The sequence below is a fragment of the Myxine glutinosa genome, chromosome 1, assembly GCF_964187855.1.
Source record: "Myxine glutinosa chromosome 1, kmMyxGlut1.1, whole genome shotgun sequence".
NCBI lineage: Eukaryota > Metazoa > Chordata > Myxini > Myxiniformes > Myxinidae > Myxine > Myxine glutinosa.
Genome location: NC_136261.1, coordinates 206,952,102 through 206,979,009, shown reverse-complemented (window position 1 = coordinate 206,979,009; position 26,908 = coordinate 206,952,102). Strand labels below are relative to the sequence as shown.

General features: G+C 44.9%; 1 protein-coding gene across 6 annotated transcripts in view; it reads right to left on the bottom strand.

Annotated features, from left to right (window-relative positions):
* The window catches only part of LOC137432920 (B-cell CLL/lymphoma 9 protein), a 110,321-nt gene extending 86,008 nt beyond the window's left edge, over positions 1-24,313 (bottom strand). For 4 of the 6 annotated variants that reach the window (XM_068125240.2, XM_068125249.2, XM_068125266.2 and 1 more), the window contains exons 1-4: positions 22,955-24,313; positions 15,650-15,715; positions 15,029-15,492; positions 14,689-14,867 (exon numbers count right to left, since the gene is read on the bottom strand). In XM_068125240.2, coding sequence (XP_067981341.2) covers positions 14,689-14,867; positions 15,029-15,492; positions 15,650-15,715; positions 22,955-23,038 — 793 coding nt within the window. In that variant the 5' untranslated portion in view covers positions 23,039-24,313. Of the gene's footprint in view, positions 1-14,688; positions 14,868-15,028; positions 15,493-15,649; positions 15,716-18,993; positions 19,107-22,954 lie in introns of all 6 variants that reach the window. The other 2 variants (XM_068125257.2, XM_068125283.2) reach the window with 2 other exon arrangements.
* Positions 24,314-26,908: the final 2,595 nt, after the last annotated feature.

Below are 26,908 nucleotides of genomic sequence, written 5' to 3'. Positions count from 1 at the left end.
CAATTTTAGTCAAGTGTGGTTGAGAGATGGTGTAATTTGCAGGAATGGGATGGGGGACGGGTTGGAGTGGGGTCATAAACTGATTTTTGTGAGGATCTTTTGATGAGTAGTGTGTACAATCATACCCTTGTATCTTGAACCTGTCAAAATCAATATCCCATATATCTCATAAAAAAATTTTTAAGGCCCAGACCCTTCCCTGTATATGACCATGTTAAACTCACCATCTATGGCAATGTGGACATACATTTTGGCTGACTTATGTATACAATTTTAAAACTCCCTATAAGTAGTACCTCCATTGTGTTATTACTGCTTATATTAACAGGACCTTATCCTCAAATGTGACATGTCAGTCACTAAGCAAATAAGTGTTCAATTGATTGATTTTTGAGTGTGGTATGTGCGTATGTGAGTAAATGCATGTGAGTGGACGTGTCACACAAGTGTTTTTGGCCTATAAAGGAGCCACGTTGTGAGCAACATTTGTACTGGGGAGTGGGGTACCAGACTGGATGAAAACTGGAATTAAATGGAAACTTGATTTTAAGAAAATAAATGCTGGTGGATAAATATTGCAAAATCAGAACAGTTGAGAGTGAAAAAAAATACAAAAATCATCGAAGAACCCACCATCACATTTGATCATGGGATGCTCATTGGGAAGACAAAGACTATTGCTGATCAAGTATTTATGGAAACTTAAACTATCAGCAGTATGTGGCTTAGTTGCTTCAAGACTTGGCTTGGTCTTGAGTACAAAAAATTAGGAGTGATGCTGTCTGCCAACATTGTCTCATTTTGAGGAATGGAAGACCCGTCTCCAGGAAATTGGGGAGGATTTCATGAAGCAGAAGAGATATACAGTAATACCCCGGGTTACATCACCCCTTTTTATGTCGTTTCGCAAATACGTAGTCATGTTATTCATACCACTCCTCGATATTTGTCATCTTGAAGCACACTTACGTCGTTTTAAAAGCCATACCTTTTATTCTCGAGCATTTGCAGAACTTACAAGACTGATAAAGACACCAGAACACTTCAATAAAGTACCAAATCGGGAGATTGCAAAATCGCCGAAAGAACTACTGTACTTTGCTTCACACATAAATAAATGTACTGCACTGTATATTGACTAAGAGGCATCGGAAAAGTGTTACCTTATAAGTGAAATTAGATGTTATTCATCGAATGGATGTTGGTGTTAATGGTTAAAAATTTAAAAACAATTAAGTTTGCCTCCCATTGATAAATATGCCCATACCCATTGAAGAAGGTGGAAGAAGAAAAGGAAGAGGTTTATTTTTAGTTAAATACGGCTGGTAATAGTTTTTTTTTACGCATTTGTACTTGAATTTAACTGTCATTAATCAAAAAAAGGGTCATATCATTAGTAAAAACAAAATATAATACCTGAAGTGGTAATGTGAAGAATGCATCCCTTCTCATTCCATTAAATATTATGAGAAAAATTGCTTTGATTTTTGTCATTTCAATATTTGTCGCACTTTTCAGAAAAGCATCCCCAATGTAAGCCAGGGTCTCACAGTACCTGATTTTATTGAACTTAGACCTTGTTTTTTGAAATCCTTATATGTGACATAAATGAATCCTTCTAGTTTAACGTCCAATGTTTTCAAATCACACTTCCGTTTAATTGCAGTCAATAAATTATTTTTTTTAAATAAAAACATTTGTGTGTCAGTTTTCTTTTGTCCACTTATCTGAAAATATGCTTAAGTCGACAAAATCTACTGTCTCAGTGATGTCAACATAGGTGGGAAGCACTGGATTGGCAAATAGTACGTAAGAGAAGGAGTAATTAAAAACTACGTAAAAGAGAAGACAATGATGGCAATATCACTCAAAGATGAAATGGTGCAACGAAAAAAGTGATAAAGTTAATGAAGGAAGGTGATCATCATAAAGTATTTCATTTTAAGACAATGCTGGAATTCCTTTTAAGAAAGACAGAAAAAGATCTAGAGGATTATTTTCACTTCTATTGTACTCCAAAACGATTGTTTCAAAAAGACAAATATGCTCATACAAGCATGCACAATTAGCAAATGTGAATAGATAAGTGATACAGTTATATTTAGGCAAAGGCTGCAGTGATTTGCCTGTAGAGATAGTATGTAAGGTATGTAAAGATAAGCAAATGACATGGGGATAGGGACTGGCAACAAGAAATGTAATGCTCACAAAAAGTTAGGCATATTGCATTTTCATGGATTATCAAATAAAAATATTTGGCTAACCCCCACTCTAGTGGGGAAAATGGCCTTAAAACGATCATTCATTCATTCATCAAATAAAAATATTTCACTCGGTTTTAAGTACTGCTTTTACTCTATTTTCCTTACTGTGAGTTTATTGCCCTCCTGACCATGGTTGACGCATGAGATCCCAGCCACTGTCAAATTAATGCACCTGAGGCAGAATTGCTATTTTCCTATGAAAGTTAACGGCATGTGCAGATCATTGAACACGTAAACTTTGTGTCATAACTATATGAAAAGACTATTAACTTATGGGGCAATATCTTGTGGTCTGATGAATTCAAGAGTTTCATCAGATGGTCATGGAATCACTGGAGTCAAACGTGATTATCATTCTTCAGAAATAGAATGCAGGGGTATTGTGTGCACAAACCATGTGCCTTCTTAACCCCTTATTGCTTGGCTGAGTTAAATGCACATCGGAGCCTGAATCTTGACGGAGATAAGTTGCATTTATAACGTGTGATCTCTCATGGCTAAATTGATGTGTCTCGTAACCTCTCAAAAATTGATCATTCTTCGCCATCCGCTTTGAGGTCTCTCAGGTGTCTGACCACTCCATCTATACCTTGCGCACAATCCGCTGAGCAGAAACTGCGCCAGTCCCCAGTTATGTGTAACAACAGCTTGCCTAGTGCCAATTTCAAACAATGTCAGCACTCGCATTCCATCATCGCTTGACATTCTCCTTTGCCCAACCATTTCGATCTATGGTGCCAAAAGGAAGTTAATAGTCCCTTTATACAGTTATAATGCAAAATGTACATGTTCGCATTACCATACATAGGAAAGCAACAATTCTGCTTCAGCGATATCAATTTAACTGTGGCTGGGATCATGTACTGGCCATGGTCAGGAAGGTAATAACCTCATAGCAAGGGCAATACAATAACTGCAGGTACTTAAAAATAAATTCAAAATTGTAAAATTTGATTATTTGAGAATGCATGAAAATTAATTTGCTAATTTTTTTTTTTGGTGAGGTATATGCACAAACACATTACATGAACCACACAGCCAGCTAAAGAACTACAAAACAAAAAACACAAAGATACAAAAACAAATTAAAATAAGTTTTGAAAAGGCCAAAGGTTCCTGCCATCGTCAAGATTTTGACCTTTTAAACATGGGATGAACCACTCGACAGTTTTCCTTTTTCATTCCCAGTCTGCTTTTGCACAAAAAGATTGAAAGTAAATAAATAAATAAATAAATAAAGCATCACATTTATGAAGGAAAAAAAAAAGAAGAAGAAAGATGAAAAAGCTTAAGAAACCAAGAATAAAATTAAGTTTGGGAAGACCAAAGGATAAGGAGAAAGAAAAATACATAAACAATTGAATTTATTAATAAATTCATTAAAAACATAATACGGTAGTCGGAGAAAGAAAAAGGGGAATATAATTTGAGTGACAATAATAATGATGTCTATGAAAGTGTGGAAGCTCTTAAGGTAACATAGTATACGTATAGTGAAGGAATGATAAAGAAAGCTGAAAGTGAGAGGGATAGAGGTATTTGAGGTTTCTCGGTTTGGTGGAGAGAACATGGAGAAAAGAGAGCGAAATGGAAACTGAGACCAAGACCAATTCAGTTTTTGGTTCACGAGTTATCAAGTGACCACTATATTCGTCATGTGTGTGTGTCTGTCTGTCTGTCTGTATGTGTGTCTGTCTGTCCACAGCATAACTACCCGATGATATCATCAGATCTTGATGAAACTTGGGTGGGAGGTTGATATCATGATTTAGTTGTGTCCTGCCTAGAGTGGGCGTATTGCGCCAATTGTGGGCGGAGCCACGCACAAAAAAAGATGTCTTTTTAGCGGATAATCAAGTTCAAGCTACATCTTCTCCGAGGGGTTTGGTGGAATCTGACAGGGGTTTCGGTATTTGGCTAGGCCAATGTCATGTGTCTAGCCCCACGGAGCTCGATTTTTCTTTTTTTTTTCTTTTTTCCCATTTTATTTATTTATTTTATTTTATTTTTTTTCATTTTATTTTTCACCGAATTTTCGGTATTGTGGAGCTAACTAATCTCATAACTGATTATACATTATTTTCTATCTCATTTCAAGGTCAATAACCTTCGTTTTGACATTTCCAGGCCTGGCCTGTCTGGGCCTGTTTCGGTTATAGTCTGTCCTTTGTCATTGAATACCACTCGCTCGTGAACCATCGTCGTCTCCTGACTTGTTTGTTTCTTGTACACAAAATGCTTTTTTGTAAATTTACCTCCGCCACCAAAGGTGGATGGAGGTTATATTTTAACCCCTGTCTGTTTGTTTGTCTGTCTGTGAACAATATATCTCAAACAGTTGTGGACGGATTCCGACGAAATTTGGTGGAGATGTAGTGTATGTGGCACGGACAAAATGATTAGATTTTGGTGAAGATCCGGGTTCGGATCCGGCTAGTATAATTTTTTAAGTTATTCTTCACCATCGGGAGATATGAGCAAAAACGACATATAGCAGGATATCTCAAAAAGTTGTGGATAGATTTGGACGAAACTTGGTGGAGAGGTTGGGTGTGTGTCAAGGACGAATCGATTCGATTTTGGTGAAGATCTGAATATGGATTCAGATACGAGAATTATTTAATTTCTAAGTGATTATTCACCATTGAGTGATGGGGATAAAACCGATACATAGCACGATATCTCAAAAGGTTATGGACGGATTTGGACGAAACATGATGGACCGATTGGGTGTGTGACAAGGACGAATCGATTCGATTTTGGTGAATATCTGAATATGGATTCGGATACGATAATTTTTTAATTATTAAGTGATTCTTCACCATTGAGGTATCAGGCGAAAAGCGATATAACATGATATTTAAGAAAGTTATGGATGAGTTATGACTAAACTTGGTGGATGAGTTTGTTAGGTGACAAGAACAAGCCGATTAGATTTTGGTTCAGGTCCGAATCCAGAACCAGCCTATCATTGGGATACAAAACAAACTGTTCTGCCTGGCGGAGGTATGCACTCTACCGAGTGCCGTTCCGGTTTTTAAATGCAACTTACTTACTTGGTCTGGTCTAGCCTAACTATGTCCTCATTATATAAAGCCTGTCAATACCTTATTAATAGCAATTTGTTGCTTTGCTTAATCAATCAAAGCTAAAAGGCCAAGCTGAAAATTGAATGATTTTGAGAGGTAGACTACGGATCATGATGTTACCTACTTCCCAGCAGTTTCACTGATCACATATAACGGCTTCAATATGAATAATGCATCATAATAAATAGGCTGCTCGTGCGTTTTTAAACTGGTAATTGCAAATGGCCCACAGCCATTAATGGAAGTGCGAATTTTGCTAGCAGATGTCACCAAAACTCACAAATTAAAGTTCATTCCTTATAAAACTTTCTGGGGAAGCATGTCCCAGGACCTCCCCACCCACCTTTCTTCGAAAAAAACAATCAGGCTTCATGCACACAGACATCGAGCTCACATAATAATGTACCTCTTTTGAATTAATAAATGATGGTAGGTAGGGAAAGGCCTGATAGTTTTGTGCAATACCTGATTTGCTTTCATCTAAGTCATCTAATTCATTATTAATCAGCTCAAACTCATTCAGTTTCACAAAGTTTTGTTGGTTCAAGTTTGTTATTCCAAGCAGGCATAACATCACAATCTGAAAGTAAATGACAGTTACGTTGTAGAGCGTTACTGTGTCGGTGTAGAATGTTATGGTGTAGTACGTTATGGTGTGGAACGTTACTGTGTGGAACGTTATGGTGTGGAACGTTACGGTGTGAAACGTTATGGTGTGGAACGTTACGGTGTGCAACGTTACGGTGTGGAACGTTACGGTGTGGAACGTTATGGTGTGGAACGTTACTGCGTCGAACGTTACTGCGTCGAACGTTACTGCGTCGAACGTTACTGCGTCGAACGTTACTGCGTCGAACGTTACTGCGTTGAACGTTACCGCGTCGAACGTTACAGCGTCGAACGTTACCGCGTCGAACGTTACCGCGTCGAACGTTACCGCGTCGAACGTTACCGCGTCGAACGTTACCGCGTCGAACGTTACCGCATGGAACATTATGGAGTGGAATGTTATGGCGTGGAACGTTAGCGCGGAACGTTGGCGCGGAACGTTGGCACGGAACATTGGCGCGGAACGTTGGCGCGGAACGTTGGTGCGGAACGTTACAGTGCGGAACGTTACAGTGTAGAACGTTACAGTGAGGAATGTTACAGTGTGGAAGGTTACAGTGTGGAATGTTACAGTGTGGAATGTTACGGTAAAGAATGGTACAGTGTAGATTGTTACAGTGTAGAATGTTACAGTGTGGAATGTTACAGTGTGCAATGTTATGGTAAAGAATGGTACAGTGTAGATTGTTACAGTGTATAATGTTACAGTGTGGAATGTTACAGTGTGGAATGTTACAGTGTGGAATGTTACAGTGTGGAATGTTACAGTGTAGAATGTTACAGTGTGGAATGTTGGTGTGGAATGTTACAGTGTAGAATGTTACAGTGTGGAATGTTGGTGTGGAATGTTAGTGTAGAATGTTAGTGTAGAATATTAGTGTAGAATGTTACAGTGTGGAATGTTACAGTGTAGATTGTTACAGTGTAGATTGTTACAGTGTAGATTGTTACAGTGTAGATTGTTACAGTGTAGAATGTTACAGTGTAGAATGTTACAGTGTAGAATGTTACAGTGTGGAATGTGTTACGTGGTCCTCCCGGTAACTACCTGGTCTTGGTGACCCCTGGACCGTGGGAGGACCCCGCCAGAAAGATCTCTGATTTAGACGCTTTCGTAACGCAATCAATATGAAAGACACAACAATTCAAGTCAATAAGAAACCCCCACACCAAGGACCCGGATTAATGGATTATATATTCCCAATCAATCAACCACACTCAACAATCAATCAACAATATTACTCAGATGGCCATCTCATATATTTCCCCCCTTTCCCCACTCACGACCCCTCAATAGTCACTGTCCCTCACAATGTCTCTGGGCCCCTCCAGACCAGGGTGAAGGTCGACTTCTCCGCACATGGGCGGTTGAACGGACCCCTGGCTGACGTGCTCCAAACGTGCACGTCACGTACCGGGAACAGCTGTTGCAGCGCACACCTCCTTGTAAAGCAAAGCGAGCAAAGCAAAGCGCGCGGGGCCCAAGGTGCGACCCGTACGCGTCCTTGTAGACGTGGAGATGAACTGTGCCGGACGCTTGGTTCCGTGCACGAACCCACGGCAACTTGACGTGTAACCGGTAATTACCCCGCACCGGTAACTCCTCTCGCCAGACGGGCTTTCCAACGCAGCGTTCCCCACGCTGCTCAATATCGACACCGCTCGCGTCGGAGCTGGGCGATGAGAAGAAGATGGCCGCTTCTCCCGGACCTTGTGTCTTTTTCTTCTTCCGGTTCACTATCCCGTTTCCGGTCTCCTGTTATCCGGAGCCTCTCTATCCCTTTAACCACAACAACCTTTAATAGAATAAACATTAATAAGCAATGACATGAATAGTAACTCCTCTAAATCCGGGATCCGTAACACTCCCCCCCTTCAAGAAAGAAAGTTTGAACCCCGCGAAAACTTTCTGTGCCGGCCAACTTTGATAAACCAACCCGATACCCCAAATCATCAGTTCCCCCCGGGCACAATTATCGCATCTCAAAAATAAAGCAACAAACTTTCACCAAAACCCCCCAGAGATTCCAAGGTAATTCCCTCTAGACCAAGCGTCAACCACTTCTAGTTGCTCTTGGATGGAGGCCCAGCTGAGTACTCACTACATGGACGCCTTAAGGAATGTGGGGTTCACGGATAGTCCGGGGAGGAAAGTTCATTACATGGACGCCTTTAAGAACGTGGAGTTCACGGTTAGTCCGTGTAGGAACGTTCCCTACCGGGACGCCTTTTAAGAACATGGCGTTCACGGTTAGCCCGTGTAGGAGCCCAGGCTCGGCGGCTCCGCCGTATATAGAGTGCTTCCACTTCTCCGGACTCCTAACAGTTACGGTGGGACCCCTTGTCCCAGCAGTCCCCTGACTGGCGGTCTCCTTCTCGGCCAGTCCTCTGCCAATCCTTCTTTCGGGAGATGCCGTAACTCTGGGAGCCTCCATAGTAATATCGGCTACTGCCAACACCAAAACTACCGCCAAGTGGTCCTCTTCTGTAGACCTCTCGACGCCTACGAAATGCCTTCCCTACTGTTATGGTCCGACCCTCCAAATCCTTACCATTCCAATTCTTCTCTGCCTCCCTGGCATCTCTTGTGCTTGCAAACGTGACAAAGCCGAACCCTCTTGACCGTTGCGTTTCCCTGTCTTTTACCACCCGCACTTCCACCAGCGGCCCATATCTGTTGAAGACAGAGGTCACAACTTCTTCCTCTGTGTTGAAGTTCAGTCCCCCTACGAATAACTTGGAACTTTTATCGCCATCCCGAGCTGGGGTGGTGTTATTTCCCCTGCGGGGCTCTTTACCCACCCTCGGGTTACCATAAATTTGCCCCCCGGCCAAATCATTCCCGATAATCACAGATACCCCCTCTACAGGAAGCGTGGCTTGTAAACCGACGGTGACCGGTCCTGACACCAAATCGGATTCCAAATGGATGACATGAAGTGGGGCACTAACACAGCCACCGATCCCTTGTAACCGAACACTATCACCAGTTGCGGTATTCTTTGACAATGGCAAAATGCCTTCAAGCATTAAGGATTGATGGGCTCCTGTGTCCCTCAATACCCTAACAGGTCTTGGGTTAGTCAAGTCTCCCTCGAGTGAGACAAACCCCTCATAAATAAATGGTTGGTAACTCTTCTGTGGGCGATTTCTTACGCTAGCCATCGCATTCGGAGTTGTAATAGTCGGACTCCGCTCTGGGTTGTCCCTTTTCATGAGGTAACAACTGGACATCAAGTGTCCAGGTTTTTTGCAAAAGGCGCAAGTTGGCCCGGAGGAAAAACTCGTGGTCTGCCTCGGGCCCCCCGGGAAATAAGTTTGTCTTGGGCCCGTAGCCCTCTGATTTTGAACAGTTGGGGTATCCACGTTGTCCCCATAATCCTCTCGAGGCCGCCGCCATGTATTGTCGTTCTCCGCACCGGGTGTTCCATAACTCCCCTGCTGAAGTCTAGGCGAGGAGCTAGGTGTGTGGACCCCTATCCGGTGTGTTAAGGCATAATCATCTGCCATGGTGGCTGCGTCCCACAACTTTGGTACTTTATTTTCCTGCAGGTACACTTTGATGTCCTCGTGGACACACTGTTGAAATTCCTCCACCAGCATCAGGTCACGCAATGCTTCGAAGTCGTTCCCGACTCCTTTCAACTCACACCACCGATCAAACATGTTTTCTTTCACTCTGGCAAACTCCACATGGGTCTCACTCTCCCTCTTCCTGGCATTCCTGAATTTTTGCCGGTAAGCTTCAGGAACCAACTCATAGGCTTTGAGAATGTGCTTCTTCAATACCTCATAATCTGCACATTGGTCCATTGGTAGCGCCGAATAAATATCTTGAGCTTTACCCACCAGCACACTTTGCACTAGTATGGTCCAGGCCTCCTCCGGCCAGTTTAACTGTCGAGCCACTTTCTCAAAGTGTGGAAAAAATTTAGCGACTTCCTTTTCACTGAAGGGTGGAACCAGCCTCACATGTCTGCCCACCTCCCAGGTGTTCTGGCTAGGTGTCGACCCCGTCAGCAAGGGTGGTACCTCTCCCCGTTCTCTCATTAAATCCAGCTCCTTGAATTTAATCTCTTGCTGAAGCGCCAGATCACGTTCCTTCAACTCCCTTTCGGCTTTTCTCTCCTCTGCTTCGAGTTCCCTGGCAGCTCTCCTCTCCTCTGCTTTTCTCCCTTCTAACCTTTCCTGGAGTTCTCGTTCCACTCTCCTCTCTTCTGCTTTCCTTTCCTCTTCTTTGATCCGTTCCTGGCTCCGTAATTGCAACTCCAGTTTCCGGAGCTCAACGTCTTCTGGTTCTTCGGGTAGCCACTGCCAGGCTAACTCGTCCCATGTTCCTAATCCCACCATAGATTGTATCACCGTGGTCTGCAACTCTGCCTTCCTCAAATTAGTTCGGACCTCCAAGTTAAAATGTTTGGCCAATTTCAAGAGGTCCGCTTTTAGTAACGCTCGGAACTATGCCTCACTAGGTGTTACCGCAAAGTTCTGTGCAACAAACGCCATGGTGACTATCGTTAACACCTGTTAACCTTCACCCAAGACTTTACCACAATTTCTCAAAAATTTACCAATTAATAATTAATTAATAAATTTTAATTAATAAAAATTCTTATTTTATTATGTTATACAATTTTAGATCCCGGAATTCAATTGGACGAGCCCCCAATTCTGTTACGTGGTCCTCCCGGTAACTACCTGGTCTTGGTGACCCCCGGACCGTGGGAGGACCCCGCCAGAAAGATCTCTGATTTAGACGCTTTCGTAACGCAATCAATATGAAAGACACAACAATTCAAGTCAATAAGAAACCCCCACACCAAGGATCCGGATTAATGGATTATATATTCCCAATCAATCAACCACACTCAACAATCAATCAACAATATTACTCAGATGGCCATCTCATATATTTCCCCCCTTTCCCCACTCACGACCCCTCAATAGTCACTGTCCCTCACAATGTCTCTGGGCCCCTCCAGACCAGGGTGAAGGTCGACTTCTCCGCACACGGGCGGTTGAACGGACCCCTGGCTGACGTGCTCCAAACCTGCACGTCACGTACCGGGAACAGCTGTTGCAGCGCACACCTCCTTGTAAAGCAAAGCGGGCAAAGCAAAGCGCGCGAGGCCCAAGGTGCGACCCGTACGCGTCCTTGTAGACGTGGAGGCGAACTGTGCCGGACGCTTGGTTCCGTGCACGAACCCACGGCAACTTGACGTGTAACCGGTAATTACCCCGCACCGGTAACTCGTCTCGCCAGATGGGCTTTCCAACGCAGCGTTCCCCACGCTGCTCAATATCGACACCGCTCGCGTCGGAGCTGGGCGATGAGAAGAAGATGGCCGCTTCTCCCGGACCTTGTGTCTTTTTCTTCTTCCGGTTCACTATCCCGTTTCCGGTCTCCTGTTATCCGGAGCCTCTCTAACCCTTTAACCACAACAACCTTTAATAGAATTTACATTAATAAGCAATGACATGAATAGTAACTCCTCTAAATCCGGGATCCGTAACAAATGTTACAGTGTGCAATGTTACAGTGTAGAATGTTACAGTGTAGAATGTTACAGTGTAGAATGTTACAGTGTAGAATGTTACAGTGTAGAATGTTACAGTGTGGAAAGTTACAGTGTAGAATGTTACAGTGCACTCATTCAATACATTTCACCTATTTCCAATGTGTAATGTACAAGTGAAGTGAACTTTGCATCAATGTAAACACATACCTGAAGAAAAAAACATGTTGTACTTGCTATTTAAGGTGCATTTGCTTGGTGTGAATCCAACCAACCTTTCGGCTATCTCCAACGTCTCCAAATCTATACATCTGACATTATTACACCTTAGACCCCTGCAGCCAAGCTACAGTCTAGCACCAGGACGTTTATGGGAGTTAACCGCACCAAAGCTGAAGACTTTTCACGATTGATAATTTTACAGTTATACTGTGAGACTGTGGAACTCTCTGCCTTTCACAACCCTCACTGCCTCATCAGTCACAGTTTTTTTAATACATTATAAATCTTGTCTTTTTACAGTTGCTTTAAATTAATCTCTATCTTCATTGGTGTCAAAACATTTCTTAATCATTTATAATACTTACTTTTTTTTTTGTAAAGCGCTTTGAGGTTTTTAAAATGAAGAGCACTATATCTATCTACGGACTTGGCATTTAATATGGAATATTTTTTTTTTCTTGACTTGGGTTTACTTTCTGAACTCAGTATATCATTCTGGTGAGTTTCTTTTACGCTTCGGTGATTTCTTTCTTAAAAGAACCATGTCACTGATTGTTTGTCGCAGCAAGAAGTCAATAACAGGATTATCTCACAGGTGGCATGACAAAATGTACGGACAGGTACATTTGACGATTGGCTTCACAATCGGGTATATAAGGGTCGTTGCGTTCTGTATTAGTGGAAAACAACTGCTGCACGTCTACAAAAGTTATTGCCGCTTCCCCTGGAGATGGTCCGTCAACTCGACAATGCTGTTTGTCATTTAGTGGTGGCTTTACGAAATTCCGGCATGAAACAGCGTGCTATTGCTCGGCAGTATGGCATCACTCAAGGTCAGGTGTCCTGAAACGAAATGCTCAGAGGGGTGTCCCTACTCCAATACAGAGGTCAGGACGTCCCCACAGAACCACAAGGAGGGATGATCGCCAGCTGCACCGATTAGTCCGCAATGGCCGTACCAAGTCAGCTAATCGGATAAGGGCAGAGTGGCAGCAACTGACAAATGTGCCTGTATCCAGAAGGCTAGTCAACCAACGACTGGTTCAAGCAGGCTATCGTGCCAGGTGTCCCCTGAGAAAGCCACGGCTGACCAGACCACACCGCCAGCGCTGATTGCAGTGGGCCAGAGAGCACCGTCAATGGCAGCCAGGACACTGGAATCACGTGATCTTCAGTGACAAGTCTAGATTTCTGGTCTATCGTCAATATGGCCGCGTTCGAGTGCGCAGACAAGTGCATGAAGCTGACAACGAAGATTTAAAAGTGCCAAGAGTCCAAGCTGGAGGTGGTTGGGTGACCGTTTGGGCTGCTTTTCATGCAGGGGGCAAAACTGTCCTGGTTGTTCTGAATGGAAACCTGAACCAGTTCAAGCACAGGGCCATTCTGGAAGAAACATTGCTTCCATTTGTTCGTGCAGCCTTTTGAGGAAACTTTGTCTTCCAAGATGACAATGCACAGCCTCATCGTGCTCGCATGATCCAACACTTTCTTGCTGACCGTGGTGTAGAGCATATGGAGTGGCCTGCCATGTCCCCGGATATGAATCCGATAGAGAACTTGTCGGCAGAATTAACGCGTCAAATCGACAACTTGGACCAGCAGCCGACCTCTAACGTGAAGTAACGTGAATTGCAGCAGGCTATTGTCACTGCATGGCAAGCGATTCCTGTCCAAAACTTGGCAAATCTCATGAACAGCATGCCTCAACATGTACGTGCTCTCCTGAATGCTCGTGGGGGTTACACGAAGTACTGAACTGCAATTTTACTGTCCGTAATCCCAGTCGTAATTTAACTTTTGTTTTTGTTAAAAAATAAATTTTTGGCTAATGTGCAAAATAAAGAGATACTTCTGGAAAACGCACAGAAGTTTAACACAGTACTGTCCGTGAATTGAGTTCGATGTCAGTTTACATCACTTTCAAGGATCAATTTATTTGCTTTGAAATGTCAAATGTGGTTTTTGTTTCTTTTAAAGGTCACATTAACAAATTCTAGAATAATTTCAACATAATTCCAATGAACTTTTGGTTCTAAGTCATCTTGAAAAGTAAGTTCACCCCCACAAAAAAAATATTCCATATTAAATGCCAAGTCTGTATATTATCTATACATATAAAATAAAGTTTTTGTTTGTTTGTTTGTTTGTTTGTCTGCGCGCGCTAATCTCCTGAACGGTGAAAGACAGGAGGAAACCTCTAAAACAAAAATCTCGGGACGGGCCCCGGGAAGGTTATAGGCTAGGTGGCGAGGCCGGTCAAGGCCGCCGCAGCCGGGCTGGGCCCATTTCGCAATTAAAAGCTGAGCTGAATTATAGTCGTCAATCTTCTACGGCCACGAGTAAAAGCTGAATTATAGTAGTAAATTCATTCAAAAAGAACCCGGGCAATGCCGGGTGCTTTTGGCTAGTATATATATAAAAGAAAGTTTTTGTTTGTTTGTTTGTCTGCACGCGCTAATCTCCTGAACGGTGAAACATAGGAGGAAACCTCTGAAACAAAAAATGTTGGGACGGGCCCCGGAAAGGTTATAGGCTAGGTGGCGAGGCCGGTCGAGGCCGCCGCGGCCGGGCTGGGCCCATTTCGCAATAAATCTTTTTCTTCTTTCAAAATTCTCTTGAAGTACAACGTATGCACTTAATAGGAATATCTGACTGATTGCAACACATGCTTTCAAAATTCTCTCTCATGGGGCCCGATAGAAGAAAGAACAAGGAATCGTTGAGCACTAACTGATACTGGGCTCACGTCAGACCTATGTACAGAAGATTAAATTCATTCAAAAAGAACCCGGGCAACGCCAGGTGCATTCAGCTCGTGAAGAAGAAATTTAATTGAATTGAATATGTTGCAGAACCTGATTTTGGTGCAAAAATTTGATGGGTGGTGCTTAGGAACTGTAGGAAAAATAACATTGATCTACATCTCGTATCCTATTTGTGGATGATGAAAATAAAGAAGATATGGATCAAGCAGTGAGGTATTCCTACCTCGTGAGCCCCCATCCAATGAGGGGCTTCTTTCTCGTTTTCCTGGACCTTTGGCTCGCATGGTATGTTGTGTACGTGCTCCGCCTTTTTGTGCCAACACTTGATTGGCTGAAAGAAGTGCAGGGGGTGGGGATGGCCTTGAAGGGGATTTCACTGCCCCGTCTCTCTTCAGCTTGGGACTGTGGAATAGAAGTTTAAGGATTGGTTGTTGTGTTATATCTTTGTATACTCACATTTTCTTTGATTGTTCTCCCCCTCCTCCCCTTCCACCCTCTCACCTCATTATAAGAAAGAAAGTAATCAATTTCTCTTTCATAACTTTTAATAAATCTTTTCCTACCTTTGGGTTCCAGCTGGTGATCCTCGGCCCCGTGGTGGTGGAGGAGCACAAGGAGATCCAACAGGCCCAGATTGAGTTGGTGGTGGTGCCCCTACAGATGATGGTGGAGGAGGAGGAGCAGATGACTGAGAACTTGTCGTCCGAACAGCTCCCTGTCGACTTGGACTGTAGTTTCGACGTTGGGGACCAGAATATGGGCAACTACCTTCATCTCTTAGGCTCCCCCCAGTCGCAACTCCACCACTTCCACCACCAGCAGCAGCAGCAGCAGCAGCAGCACCACCACCACCACCACCAATACCACCACCACCACCACCGCCGCCACTACTTCCACCTCCACTTCCTCCTGTACCTTTGGCCGCCCCTCCCCGTTTGTCCCCCCGTCCACCTCTACGCTCTCGAGGGGTTGGGGTAACAGGGGGTGGTGGTGGGGGCGCCGTGTAATCTTCCATTTCTAACATTACCTAATGGGGAGTAAGGGGTGGGGTGGAAAAAAAAAATAAGCAGATAGTCCTGGTTGAAAGTAGAGGCCAAGCATCCAAGTGACTGAAGCGAAGCTATATTTGCAAACTAGCAAATTGAAGTGAGAATTGCCAAGCAACTGGCAGTTTAAAATCAAACCTGGGTGGAGCAGAGCTTCGTCAACTCGCTGGGAGGCGTCTGTGATGTGTCTTGGTCTTGTTCGGCCTAGAAGAAAGTCACAGTTGGAATAAATAACAATAGGCATTATAACCACGAGAGCAGAGACACATTTTCAAAGGGAGATTTTAAAAATAAAAAACTGCAATGCGAAGATTAATTACAATCATGATAAGTAAGACTGAGGGCATAAAATTTAAGTTAAGAATAAAACAGTAAGACCAAAAATAAATCCGTGACAATTTATACTCAAAGTAATTGGTATGTTGAACAGTCCATCAAACACATCGATGAAGGTAGGGACAGTTGATCAATTCAAAATAGGCTCTAATCGAAATGTGGAGACACAGGAGTAGAAGGATACAGATGACTTGATAATTGGGCAGGAATGAACAAGTTTTGCATGTTCTGTGTCAGTCTGCAGAGCCTTGTCAATCAACTATTTTTGTCATTGTTCTGTACAAAAATTCAAACGAGTCCAAAATGCTTGTTTGTATGTTCCAACATAATTGTATGACGCAAGTCATCTACTTCCCTCTCCCTCTCCCTGTCTAGTTCACTTTGTAGTCCACACTACCCGAGGTGTTAGCATCTTGATACTGGGATAGGAGCGTGTCAAGGCACGATTGGCTAAACGATCCAATTCTGTGTCTTAGCAAAAAAGGGCAAGCAAAGTTTCCTCTTGTATGATTCGATGGTTGTAAAATAACTGTACAAGAAAGGTTAACAATTTCTTTGTGAATTATTGCACCATTTTTATGGACAGCATGCATTTCGCTGGAAGCAGTTATTGACAACACATACACATGAGAAGGGTTGGTGGGGAAGGAGAATGTTTGAGGAAAGATGAAAAAATTGGATGAAATGAGCAAAAAAAATTCTATTTTTATTTTAACATCTGGCCTGTCTCTGGCCTGTCTTTTAAAATGATTACTCAAGGTATGCTGAACATGTCACAATGTGCTGGAAAGACAGGAAAGAGGTAATGATCTGGTTTAACAAGAAACTCAAAGCAACTAGAACAGCACTCGGTAGAGAGCATACCTCCGTCAGACTTAACAGTTTACATTTTGTATCCCACTGATAGGCCCGATCTGGATTTGGACCTGAACCAAAATTTAATTGGTTTGTTCTTGTCACCTAACCAACTCGTCCACCAAGTTTAGTCATAACTCGTCCACAACTTTTATAAATATCATGTTATATATCGCTTTTTGCCCGACCTCTCAATGGTGAAGAATCACTTCAAAAATTAAATAATTATCATATCCGAATCCATATTCAGATCTTCACCAAAATCGAGGTCTTGTCACACACCCAACCTCTCCACAAAGTTTCGTCCAAGTCCGTCCATAACTTTTTCAGATATCCTGCTATATAATCGGTTTTAGCCCTATCACTCAGTGGTGAAAAATCACATTTAAAATTCTCTGATCTGGATCCGGATTCGGATCTTCACCAAAATTGAATCAATATTTCCTTGTCACATAGGAAACCTCTCCACCGAGTTTCGTCCGATTCCGTCCACAACTTGATATATACTGCTATATATCGTTTGTGGCCCTATCTCCCAATGGTGAAGAATCACTTTAAAAATTCTCGGATACAGATCCGGATTCGGATCCTCACCAAAATCTAATAATTTCGTTCTTGTCACATGCACTACCTCTCCGCCAAATTTCGTCCGAATCAGTCCACAACGTTTTGAGATATCTTGTTCACAGACAAACAAACAGACAAACCAACAGACAGACTGGGGTGAAAACATAACCTCCATTCACCTTTGGTGGCAGAGGTAACAAGTCGGATAAATAAAGTCGGATAACAACCAGCTGTTACCAGTATGACCAAAATTGGGTGGATTAACTCAAGCAATTCAACAGGCCGGTACCAAAAAACCACCATTAAAAGAGCAGTATTCATTAGTAAGAAAGGACTTATACAACAATAATCACACAGCTGTTTTGGACTTAAAGCTGATTTTCAGCAAGATAAGACAGTGAATGAAGACTTATTACACAATCACATCCCAAAGTCATCCCTAAAGGTTCAGAGCACTATCAAACTAGAACAGCACTCTGTAGAGCGCATACCTCCGCCAGGCTGAACAGTTTACGTTTTGTATCCCACCGATAGGCCGGATCTGTATCCAGATCTGAACCAACATCTAATCAGCTTGTTCTTGTCACTTACCTAACTCATCCAGCAAATTTTGTTATAATTCATCCACAACTTTTTGAGATATGATGCTTTACAATCGCTTTTGGCCCCATCTCTCAATGGTGAAGAATGACATTAAAAATTAAATAATTATCGTATCCGAATGCATATTCAGATCTTTACCAAAATTTAATCGATTCTTCCACGTCAAACCACCTCTGGAACAAACTCCCTCACTCTCTTCAATCCCACTCCTCCCACCAGGTCTTTAAAACGGCTGTCCACCACCATCTCTTATCACCCCCCATCTAAAACCTTGATCTTTTCTACCCCCGTTAATTCACCCCAGATCCACTTTTTTGAAATACCGACTTCTTTCCTGAAAGTCCTAGCAGTGTCCACGTGTTTTTTTTTTTTTTACCTCTCCCACCCCCTCTTTCCCACGCCTCCTCCCCCCCAAGCCCTCTCCCTCCATCTCCATCATCCATCTCCCGATGTCCCTGCTCTCTATCTTGTTCTCCCGCTCCCTTTATCATATGTTTTATGTTTTATGTGTAAGTTTGTCTTTTTTGTGATCAATGTTAGCTCTTATACGAGCCTCGACCTTGTATACAAAAAACAAACAAAAAAAAAAAACACCCAACCTACCCATCATGTTTTGTCCAAATCTATCCATAACCTTTTGAGATATCATGCTATGTATCGTTTTTGGCCCTATCTCTCGATGGTGAAGAATCACTTAAAAATTATAGTATCTGGATCTTCACCAAAATCTAAGCAATTTGTCCTTGTCACACACCCAATATGTCCATCAAATTTCGTCCGAATCCATCCATAGCCTTTTGAGACACTGTATCCTGCTCACAGACAGACAGACAGACACACAAACAGACAAACAAATAGACAGCAGTGAAAACCATCCACCGTCGGTGACAGAGGTAATAAATGGTGATCAGAATACATTTTTATTTTGCTAAATAAATCAAAGAGAAGAAATTGGAAGAATAAGAGAAAATTGGAGCTAAAACACACACCAAGAAACACAAAAATATATAAGTTAGTATTCAATGACATTTGTGAGAGGATGATTAAAGTAATGAAGAATCGAGAGGGGAAAGTGCAAGAGGGAGATTTACATGCCCCTAACAAAGAGAGAGAATATACACCTGTAAAGGCCCCATTTCTCACATGCAGGATGCAGACATGAGAGCCAGCTTTTCCACCATCCTGCCTTGCACCGTCTCGTTAGAACTCCTTTTCCCTTCTTTCACTGACCTATCTGTGACACACATGGCACAGATATGTACGGTACTAAGAATTGTCCCACAATACCATGCAACCTGAATAAGCATCTGTCAAATGATTACACAATACAAATGAAACATCTAAAGCCCACTGCACGCTAGCTGACGCAATGCCACAAGACTGTCTGCGACGGATTAGTCTGCGAAAGTTTTTGATAATCGTGTAATGTGCGGGCGGTTGGTGACCGTCGTCAACAAGGTTCTCAGGCACTGCGGCGATAGTCGTAAAAGTTGAACATCTTCAACTTTTACGACTATTTATCGGCAACAGTCATGCGTCGTCGTGTAGTGTGCGGCGCTCTGCGACGGTCGTCGACGCAGCACAATGTATTTACCAATTAAAGTCCAGCTTTCAGTGCCTTCAGGCCACAGCGTCACTATGGCAGACATTTGGTCAAAAAAGGAAAACACCCAGCTCGCAGAGTTGTGGACGGATCACGTTTACTTGTATGACTGTGGCAACATATCATATTTAAAGCGGAATTGTCAAAAAACAAAAGGTTGTTGCGGCTCCAGAGCTGAGACGGCGCCCCTGAATGCCATGTTTCTCCTCGCTATCTCCATAGACTGACACACTCCACCAGCTCATTAAAGAGTGTCGGATGCATCCACTTGGAAGTTAACATAAGAATGTTCATCTTCTGTCAGCAAGTTGTTGAACGCTCCGTGAGCCGGCCTTCTCTCTACCCATGGCTTTCCCCGCAGCCGCCTCTTTCTCCTGGCATGCCTTTGGTGATGTACCAGCAGTAGTGCCAAAGCAGAAGTGCTCAGAGCTTTCACCTTCTCATCCTCTTCCTGCTTTTCTTCTTCATTCCCATTTTGTTCCCCGACAATAGCGTGCGGCAGTGTGCAACAAAATAAGATTGCACAAGATCCGTCGCCGACGGTCTTGTTGCGTCGCATCGGTCAATATCGGCTAGTGTGTGGCGGCCTTAATCGCGAGGGAATGTAAGAATATTGCGTTGATGCATTCTTTGGTCTGACGTCTGGATGTAAGCCACAGAACAAGATCAACAAGAATTTCACATGCAACACCACAAGTGTCTGTCATTTGGTAAGAAAAGCTAGGAACTCTTGAACGAGTGATTAAATGGCTCATTGTCCCATTAGTACTTAAGATGGTTAACTAGCACCTGGCTCCTGCCCCCTAATTTGGCTTTTTGTCCCTTTGCTTCCATGTGTGTATCAGATGCTGTAACATGGAAGGTATGAGGGTTAACACGTCATAAAAAGCATGAATTCAGCATGGATTACAGGATTGCAAAGACCCAAAACAAATGTGCCCTCGTCAGCTTGAAGTCCTCATACAAAGCCAAAAATCCCTCCTTCAAAACCCCTCAAGAACAGTTCGAGTTTGGGAAGGAGCATAAATTTATTTAACAATGCAAGGAAAACTTGAGTGTTTGCGTCTAACGATAAAGACGAATGCACTGCGATGACAAGACGCAAACCTTCTTGGACAAACGTAGAGTGTGCTTTTCCTGAATGGGTAGTGAAAATTGACAAAATGCCAACTGATAATCGCCAAATGGTCAAGTTCACTGTAGTTTTATGACAGATTTAAACAGGGCACACAAAGTTGAGGAACTATTCTGTGCTCCCTACGATGTGAGAGACCGTAGCAGGGGTTCGTATGGCCTCATGCACAGCCTGGTCTCCTGCAGGGTGTGGTCTTCTGCAGTTCATGCATACTTGAAGATGCTTCATCTTGTCAGGGATGCAATAATACAAAATCTAAACTTGATTCCTTTACTGAAAGGTGCATTACAACCCTCACGCCAATCCCTTTACCATGACGTCATTACATACAACCTCAACAATACATTAGAGTGGTTCAAAAAATGGTGGCTGTCATGAGACTACAAATGATGTCCTATTCCATCACCTTTTACTGGCTGATTGACTATTAAGTACATTCTCAAAATACAAATGAGCTCTCCGGTAGTGTTTTAGAAATTATGACACCGACGTGATTTTTGCCTTGGAAAGATGATATTGCTTTGTATTGCAGCCAAATGGTACACTGGGCCCTTGCCATGTGAAAACAATCGAAAAACTTCTGTAACTATGACAACAGTTAGTTACGTTGCTGGAGGTCCAATTAAGCCTGGTGATAAACCAGGCCGTCACACACCATGTAAGAACCAGGAAGACCCAAGAGTGTAGACATAAACAGCAGTTTAACACTCATTGGACTCTCCAGAACACAAAGGTTAACACTAGATTATGTGTACCCCTGGGTATACCCATCCATCCGTACAGAACGGGTATGCCCAGGGGTACACCTTTCTCGGGTTAAAATGACATTGATGTGTGGAGCCAGTAAAGGTGTAACTGGCAATCCTCTTCGCCAATGAAACGCCACGAGCAGGCACACAAAGACAGCAGGTCAGTGAACGTGGAAATGCAAAACAAGGAATTAAAAGAGATGAGAAATCGGGATTAAAGCTGACAAATACGCAAAAAAAATGAAGGGACATAAAGATGGGAGTACGTGACATAGAAGCAACACACATCCAAGTGCAAACGTAGAAAGGCAGAAGCAAACAGCTAAACGAATAATGATCTGTTACAGATCACCAGGCCCAAGAGTGGAGGTATGATGGATGCAAATTTGGACTGTGTCTGTGCGTGCCTCCACTCTCCCCCCTGCTCTCCCCACACCCCCACCCACCCCCTTCCCCAACCCACATCTCAGGTTTCTGTCTCGTGCCAGCACAGACCTTCCCAGCTCTCCTTGCTATGCGAATACCCCAACTCCAGTTTTCTAGAGTTCATCCAACTTTCAGGCACCAGGTTCTCCGCTACCGAAGCCTTCAAAATGTCGTCACATCTCTCCGAACAGCCATCAGTTGCCAGGTTTTTCAGTGTATCTTGCTTTCGTCGACTCACTCCCATGGTAGTGTAACAGCGTTGTTACTTTTCACTAAACTTGAACTTGGACCTTCAAGTTACAGCTGGGAAAATGATGTTAGGAATACCAGAATTCCATATAAAGGAGATAATTTCTGGTGTAATCCTTACATCCATTATCATCATCTCCTTAAATCACACTCACACACACACACACACACACACACACACACACACACACACACACACACACACACACACACACACACACACACACACACACACACACACACACACACACACACACACACACACACCATCATAATCTTCATGAGCCACCACCAGCACATTCATCATTCCCAACTTCCAACGCAACACCACGATCATGTCCACGAATGCCACCACCCTACGGCCTACGTCATCATCGTCACAACACGTCATCATCATGTGCATCTTCTTTATCACTGGAATTGACAGTATCGCAGGAGGGACGCGAGTGCTGCGATAAATGAATGAGCTCGAGTGGGACAAGAAGGAGGAAAGGAAGTGAGTGAGACAAACGGAGTGGTGCTGTGTTATGAACAGAGGGGGAGCGGGTCCGGGATTGCGAAGAGAACACTCATTGGGAATCTCTCCTGGTATTCCTCGAACACTATCTATCGGGGTCTCATTCCGGGATGATGAAGCTCATGGGGCACGATGTGGCTTCCCGAGAGCCGGAACACAGACAGTACGTACGCACGGACGCGGCTGCTGCAAAGCACGTAAAGCACAATACACCGGCAACTAGAGGCGATGCAACACACAAACAACAAACACCCTGCGAAGGTAATAAGGGGGAAAAGCCCACAAGCTCACCATGGATGCCGAGAAATTGCACCGAACGGGATAAAACATAAACACACAAACAGTAAGAACATTGGGAAAGAGCAGGCGCGGGAGGGAGGGAGGTCCGTGCGCGGCGACTCACCGGATCAGAAAGGCCGTTCGGCGAAAAGCCGTGAGGATCGGCATGGCGGGGGAAAGAGTTGAACGGAGAGAAAAAGGAGAGCATAAGAAAGCGAGTGTTGGCGAAGTGCTTAGAGAGAATGAGAAGGAGACAGGGAGAGAGGGACAGAGGGAGAAAGAGGGATAGAGATTGAGAGGAAAGACGGGAGGAGGCAGAGCAGCCGGAGGAGGGAGTGAGAGAGGGAGGGAAATAGCTGAGACAGGGGAGAGGGAGAGCAGCCGGAAAGCAACGAGAGAGAAGCACGAGGAAAGAAGGTGGAGGAGGAAGAAGAAGATGTGGGGAGAGTGGGGGGAAGTCGGCTTGAGGAGGAAGAAGAAGACGTAACGGATTGAGGAGGACGTGTCGTACGGATTATGTGGAGGAGAAATGTTGAAGTCTTGAAGAGGAAGACTAAAGAGGGTGAAGGCAATGGAGAGTGGGGTGTGGGAGGACCAGGGAGAAGTGAGAGGGGAGAAGGAAGAGGAGAGAAGGAAGAGGAGAGAGGGGAGAAGAAAGAGGGGAGAAGGAAGAGAGGATAAGGAAGAGGGGAGAAGTAAGAGGAGACGGGGGAAGGACGAGGAGTAAGGGAGAGGAGACGGAGGAGGGACGAAGAGGAGACGGGGGAAGGATGAGGAGACGGGGGAAGGACGAGGAGACGGGAGAAGGACGAGGAGTAAGGAAGGGGAGACGGGGGAAGGACGAGGAGTAAGGAAGACGAGACGGGGGAAGGACGAGGAGTAAGGAAGGGGAGACGGGGGAAGGACGAGGAGTAAGGAAGACGAGACGGGGGAAGGAAGAGGAGACGGGGGAAGGACGAGGAGACGGGGGAAGGACGAGGAGTAAGGAAGGGGAGACGGGGGAAGGACGAGGAGTAAGGAAGGGGAGACGGGGGAAGGACGAGGAGTAAGGAAGGGGAGACGGGGGAAGGACGAGGAGTAAGGAAGGGGAGACGGGGGAAGGACGAGGAGTAAGGAAGGGGCGACGGGGGAAGGACGAGGAGTAAGGAAGGGGAGACGGGGGAAGGACGAGGAGTAAGGAAGAGGAGACGGGGGAAGGACGAGGAGTAAAGAAGAGGGTACGGGAGAAGGACGAGGAGACGGGGGAAGGACGAGGAGACGGGGGAAGGACGAGGAGACGGGGGAAGGACGAGGAAACGGGGGAAGGACGAGGAGTAAGGAAGGGGAGACGGGGGAAGGACGAGGAGTAAGGAAGACGAGACGGGGGTAGGACGAGGAGTAAGGAAGACGAGACGGGGGAAGGACGAGGAGTAAGGAAGACGAGACGGGGGGAGGACGAGGAGTAAGGAAGAGGAGACGGGGGAAGGGAGAGGAGATGGAGGGGGAGGGGGAGACGGCGAAGGAAGAGGAAACGGGGGGCGAGGGGGGAGGAAGAGGAGTATGAGAGAGAGAAGGAAGATGGGAGCGGAGTGAAGGTAGGCTTAAGTGAGAGGATATAAGGAAGAAGTGAGGAGAGGAGAAGGGAGACGGAAGAGGAGATAAGGAAGCGAGAGTGGAGGAGGTTAATTGGAAGAATAAATAAAATTAGGAGGTGTATAGGTACTGGAGAAGTTTTAGGAAGTTTCGCTCCGGAGGAAGAGCTGAAGGAGGGGGAGATGAGTGTGACAAAAGGTAGAGATGGTATAAAACCAGAAAGACAACAAAAAAAAAGGTGAATGAAGGTTGTTGAGTAAGCCATGACATGAGAGCAGGGAGACAAAAGGTGAAGGAGGGAGACCTGATTACTGCAGGTAACGATAATTGGAATGGGATCCCGAGGAAGAACACAAGACTTCATGTCTCGATGTCTTCTTGTTGTTGTTATTCCATCCTTCCATGTTTAAACCAAAACACCATTCCTTACATCTGGGTGGATATCATTCCTATTTGCAATATTTTGGAGGTTACTGTACTGTACTGTACTGTACCGTACCGTATTTTACCTGTACTCTACCTGTCCCGTATTGCACCTGTATTGTACCTGTACCTGTACTTTACTTGGTGTGAACAAGAAGCAATTACACACCATTTAACCGAAACACAGCTCTCCCAGATAGGTTGTTGATTTGAGTTTTTACAAACTCACGTGACAATCATTGCATTGTCCTTTATCCCACAATCCCGGCGATTGTCCATCTTTTCCATCTGATTTATCCTTTATCTTTTGTAATGATAAACTGTCACTTCACTTGTTTTAGCCGGATCATGTTCTCAACTTCTCTTCCTTCTTGCATTAATTGGTCATTCCAAGTCCCACGAGGTGATGTGCAGAGATAGCTCACTTACCTTTCACCTGTCTAGTGTGGCCGCATGGGTTCGATTCCTGATCCATGTATAAACTGGTGGATTGCTGTTTCCCAGGCAGGGCGGTGCAGCATCACCGTGTGCCACCCACTGTGGGTTCGATTCCTGATCCATGTATAAACTGGTGGATTGCTGCTTCCCAGGCAGGGAGGTGCAGCATCACTTTGTGCCACCTACTGTGGGTTTGATTCCTGATCCATGTACAAACTGGTGGATTGCTGCTTCCCAGGCAGGGCGTTGCAGCATCACCATGTGCCACCCACTGTGGGTTCGATTCCTGATCCATGTATAAACTGGTGGATTGCTGTTTTCCGGGCAGGGCGTCGCAGCATCACCATGTGCCACCCACTGTGGGTTCGATTCCTGATCCATGTATAAACTGGTGGATTGCTGCTTCCCAGGCAGGGCGTTGCAGCATCACCGTGTGCCACCCACTGTGGGTTCGATTCCTGATCCATGCATAAACTGGTGGATTGCTGTTTTCCGGGCAGGGCGTCGCAGCATCACCATGTGCCACCTACTGTGGGTTCGATTCCTGATCCATGTATAAACTGGTGGATTGCTGCTTCCCAGGCAGGGCGTTGCAGCATCACCGTGTGCCACCCACTGTGGGTTCGATTCCTGATCCATGTATAAACTGGTGGATTCGCTGCTTCCCAGGCAGGGCGTTGCAGCATCACCGTGTGCCACCCACTGCGGGTTCGATTCCTGATCCATGTATAAACTGCTGGATTGCTGTTTTCTGGGCAGGGCGTCGCAGCATCACCATGTGCCACCTACTGTGGGTTCGATTCCTGATCCATGTATACACTGGTGGATTGCTGCTTCCCAGGCAGGGCGTTGCAGCATCACCGTGTGCCACCCACTGTGGGTTCGATTCCTGATCCATGTATAAACTGGTGGATTCGCTGCTTCCCAGGCAGGGCGTTGCAGCATCACCGTGTGCCACCCACTGCGGGTTCGATTCCTGATCCATGCATAAACTGGTGGATTGCTGCTTCCCAGGCAGGGAGGTGCAGCATCACTTTGTGCCACCTACTGTGGGTTTGATTCCTGATCCATGTACAAACTGGTGGATTGCTGTTTCCCAGGCAGGGCGGTGCAGCATCACCGTGTGCCACCCACTGTGGGTTCGATTCCTGATCCATGTATAAACTGGTGGATTGCTGCTTCCCAGGCAGGGCGTTGCAGCATCACCATGTGCCATCCACTATGGGTTCGATTCCTGATCCATGTATAAACTGGTGGATTCGCTGCTTCCCAGGCAGGGCGTTTCAGCATCACCGTGTGCCACCCACTGTGGGTTCGATTCCTGATCCATGTATAAACTGGTGGATCTGCTGCTTCCCAGGCAGGGCGTTGCAGCATCACCATGTGCCATCCTTCGTGTGTTTGTCAAGCCAGGTGTCTCATCTGCCAGCAATAGCTGCAGTTGAAGACCCTGCTGTAGCGGTTCCCGCTGAATGTACACAATCGCCTTGCACCTGCCAGGACGCGGCCAGGGCGCGATCGCCATGCCGGGCTCGTCTGGTCTCGTCTTTCCCGGGCATGCCCGCTCTCGCCTTTCCAGGGCTCGCCCAGAGCGCCCGGGCACGCCCAGCCTCGACTTGCCAGGCCGCCCGGGCATGTCCAGACT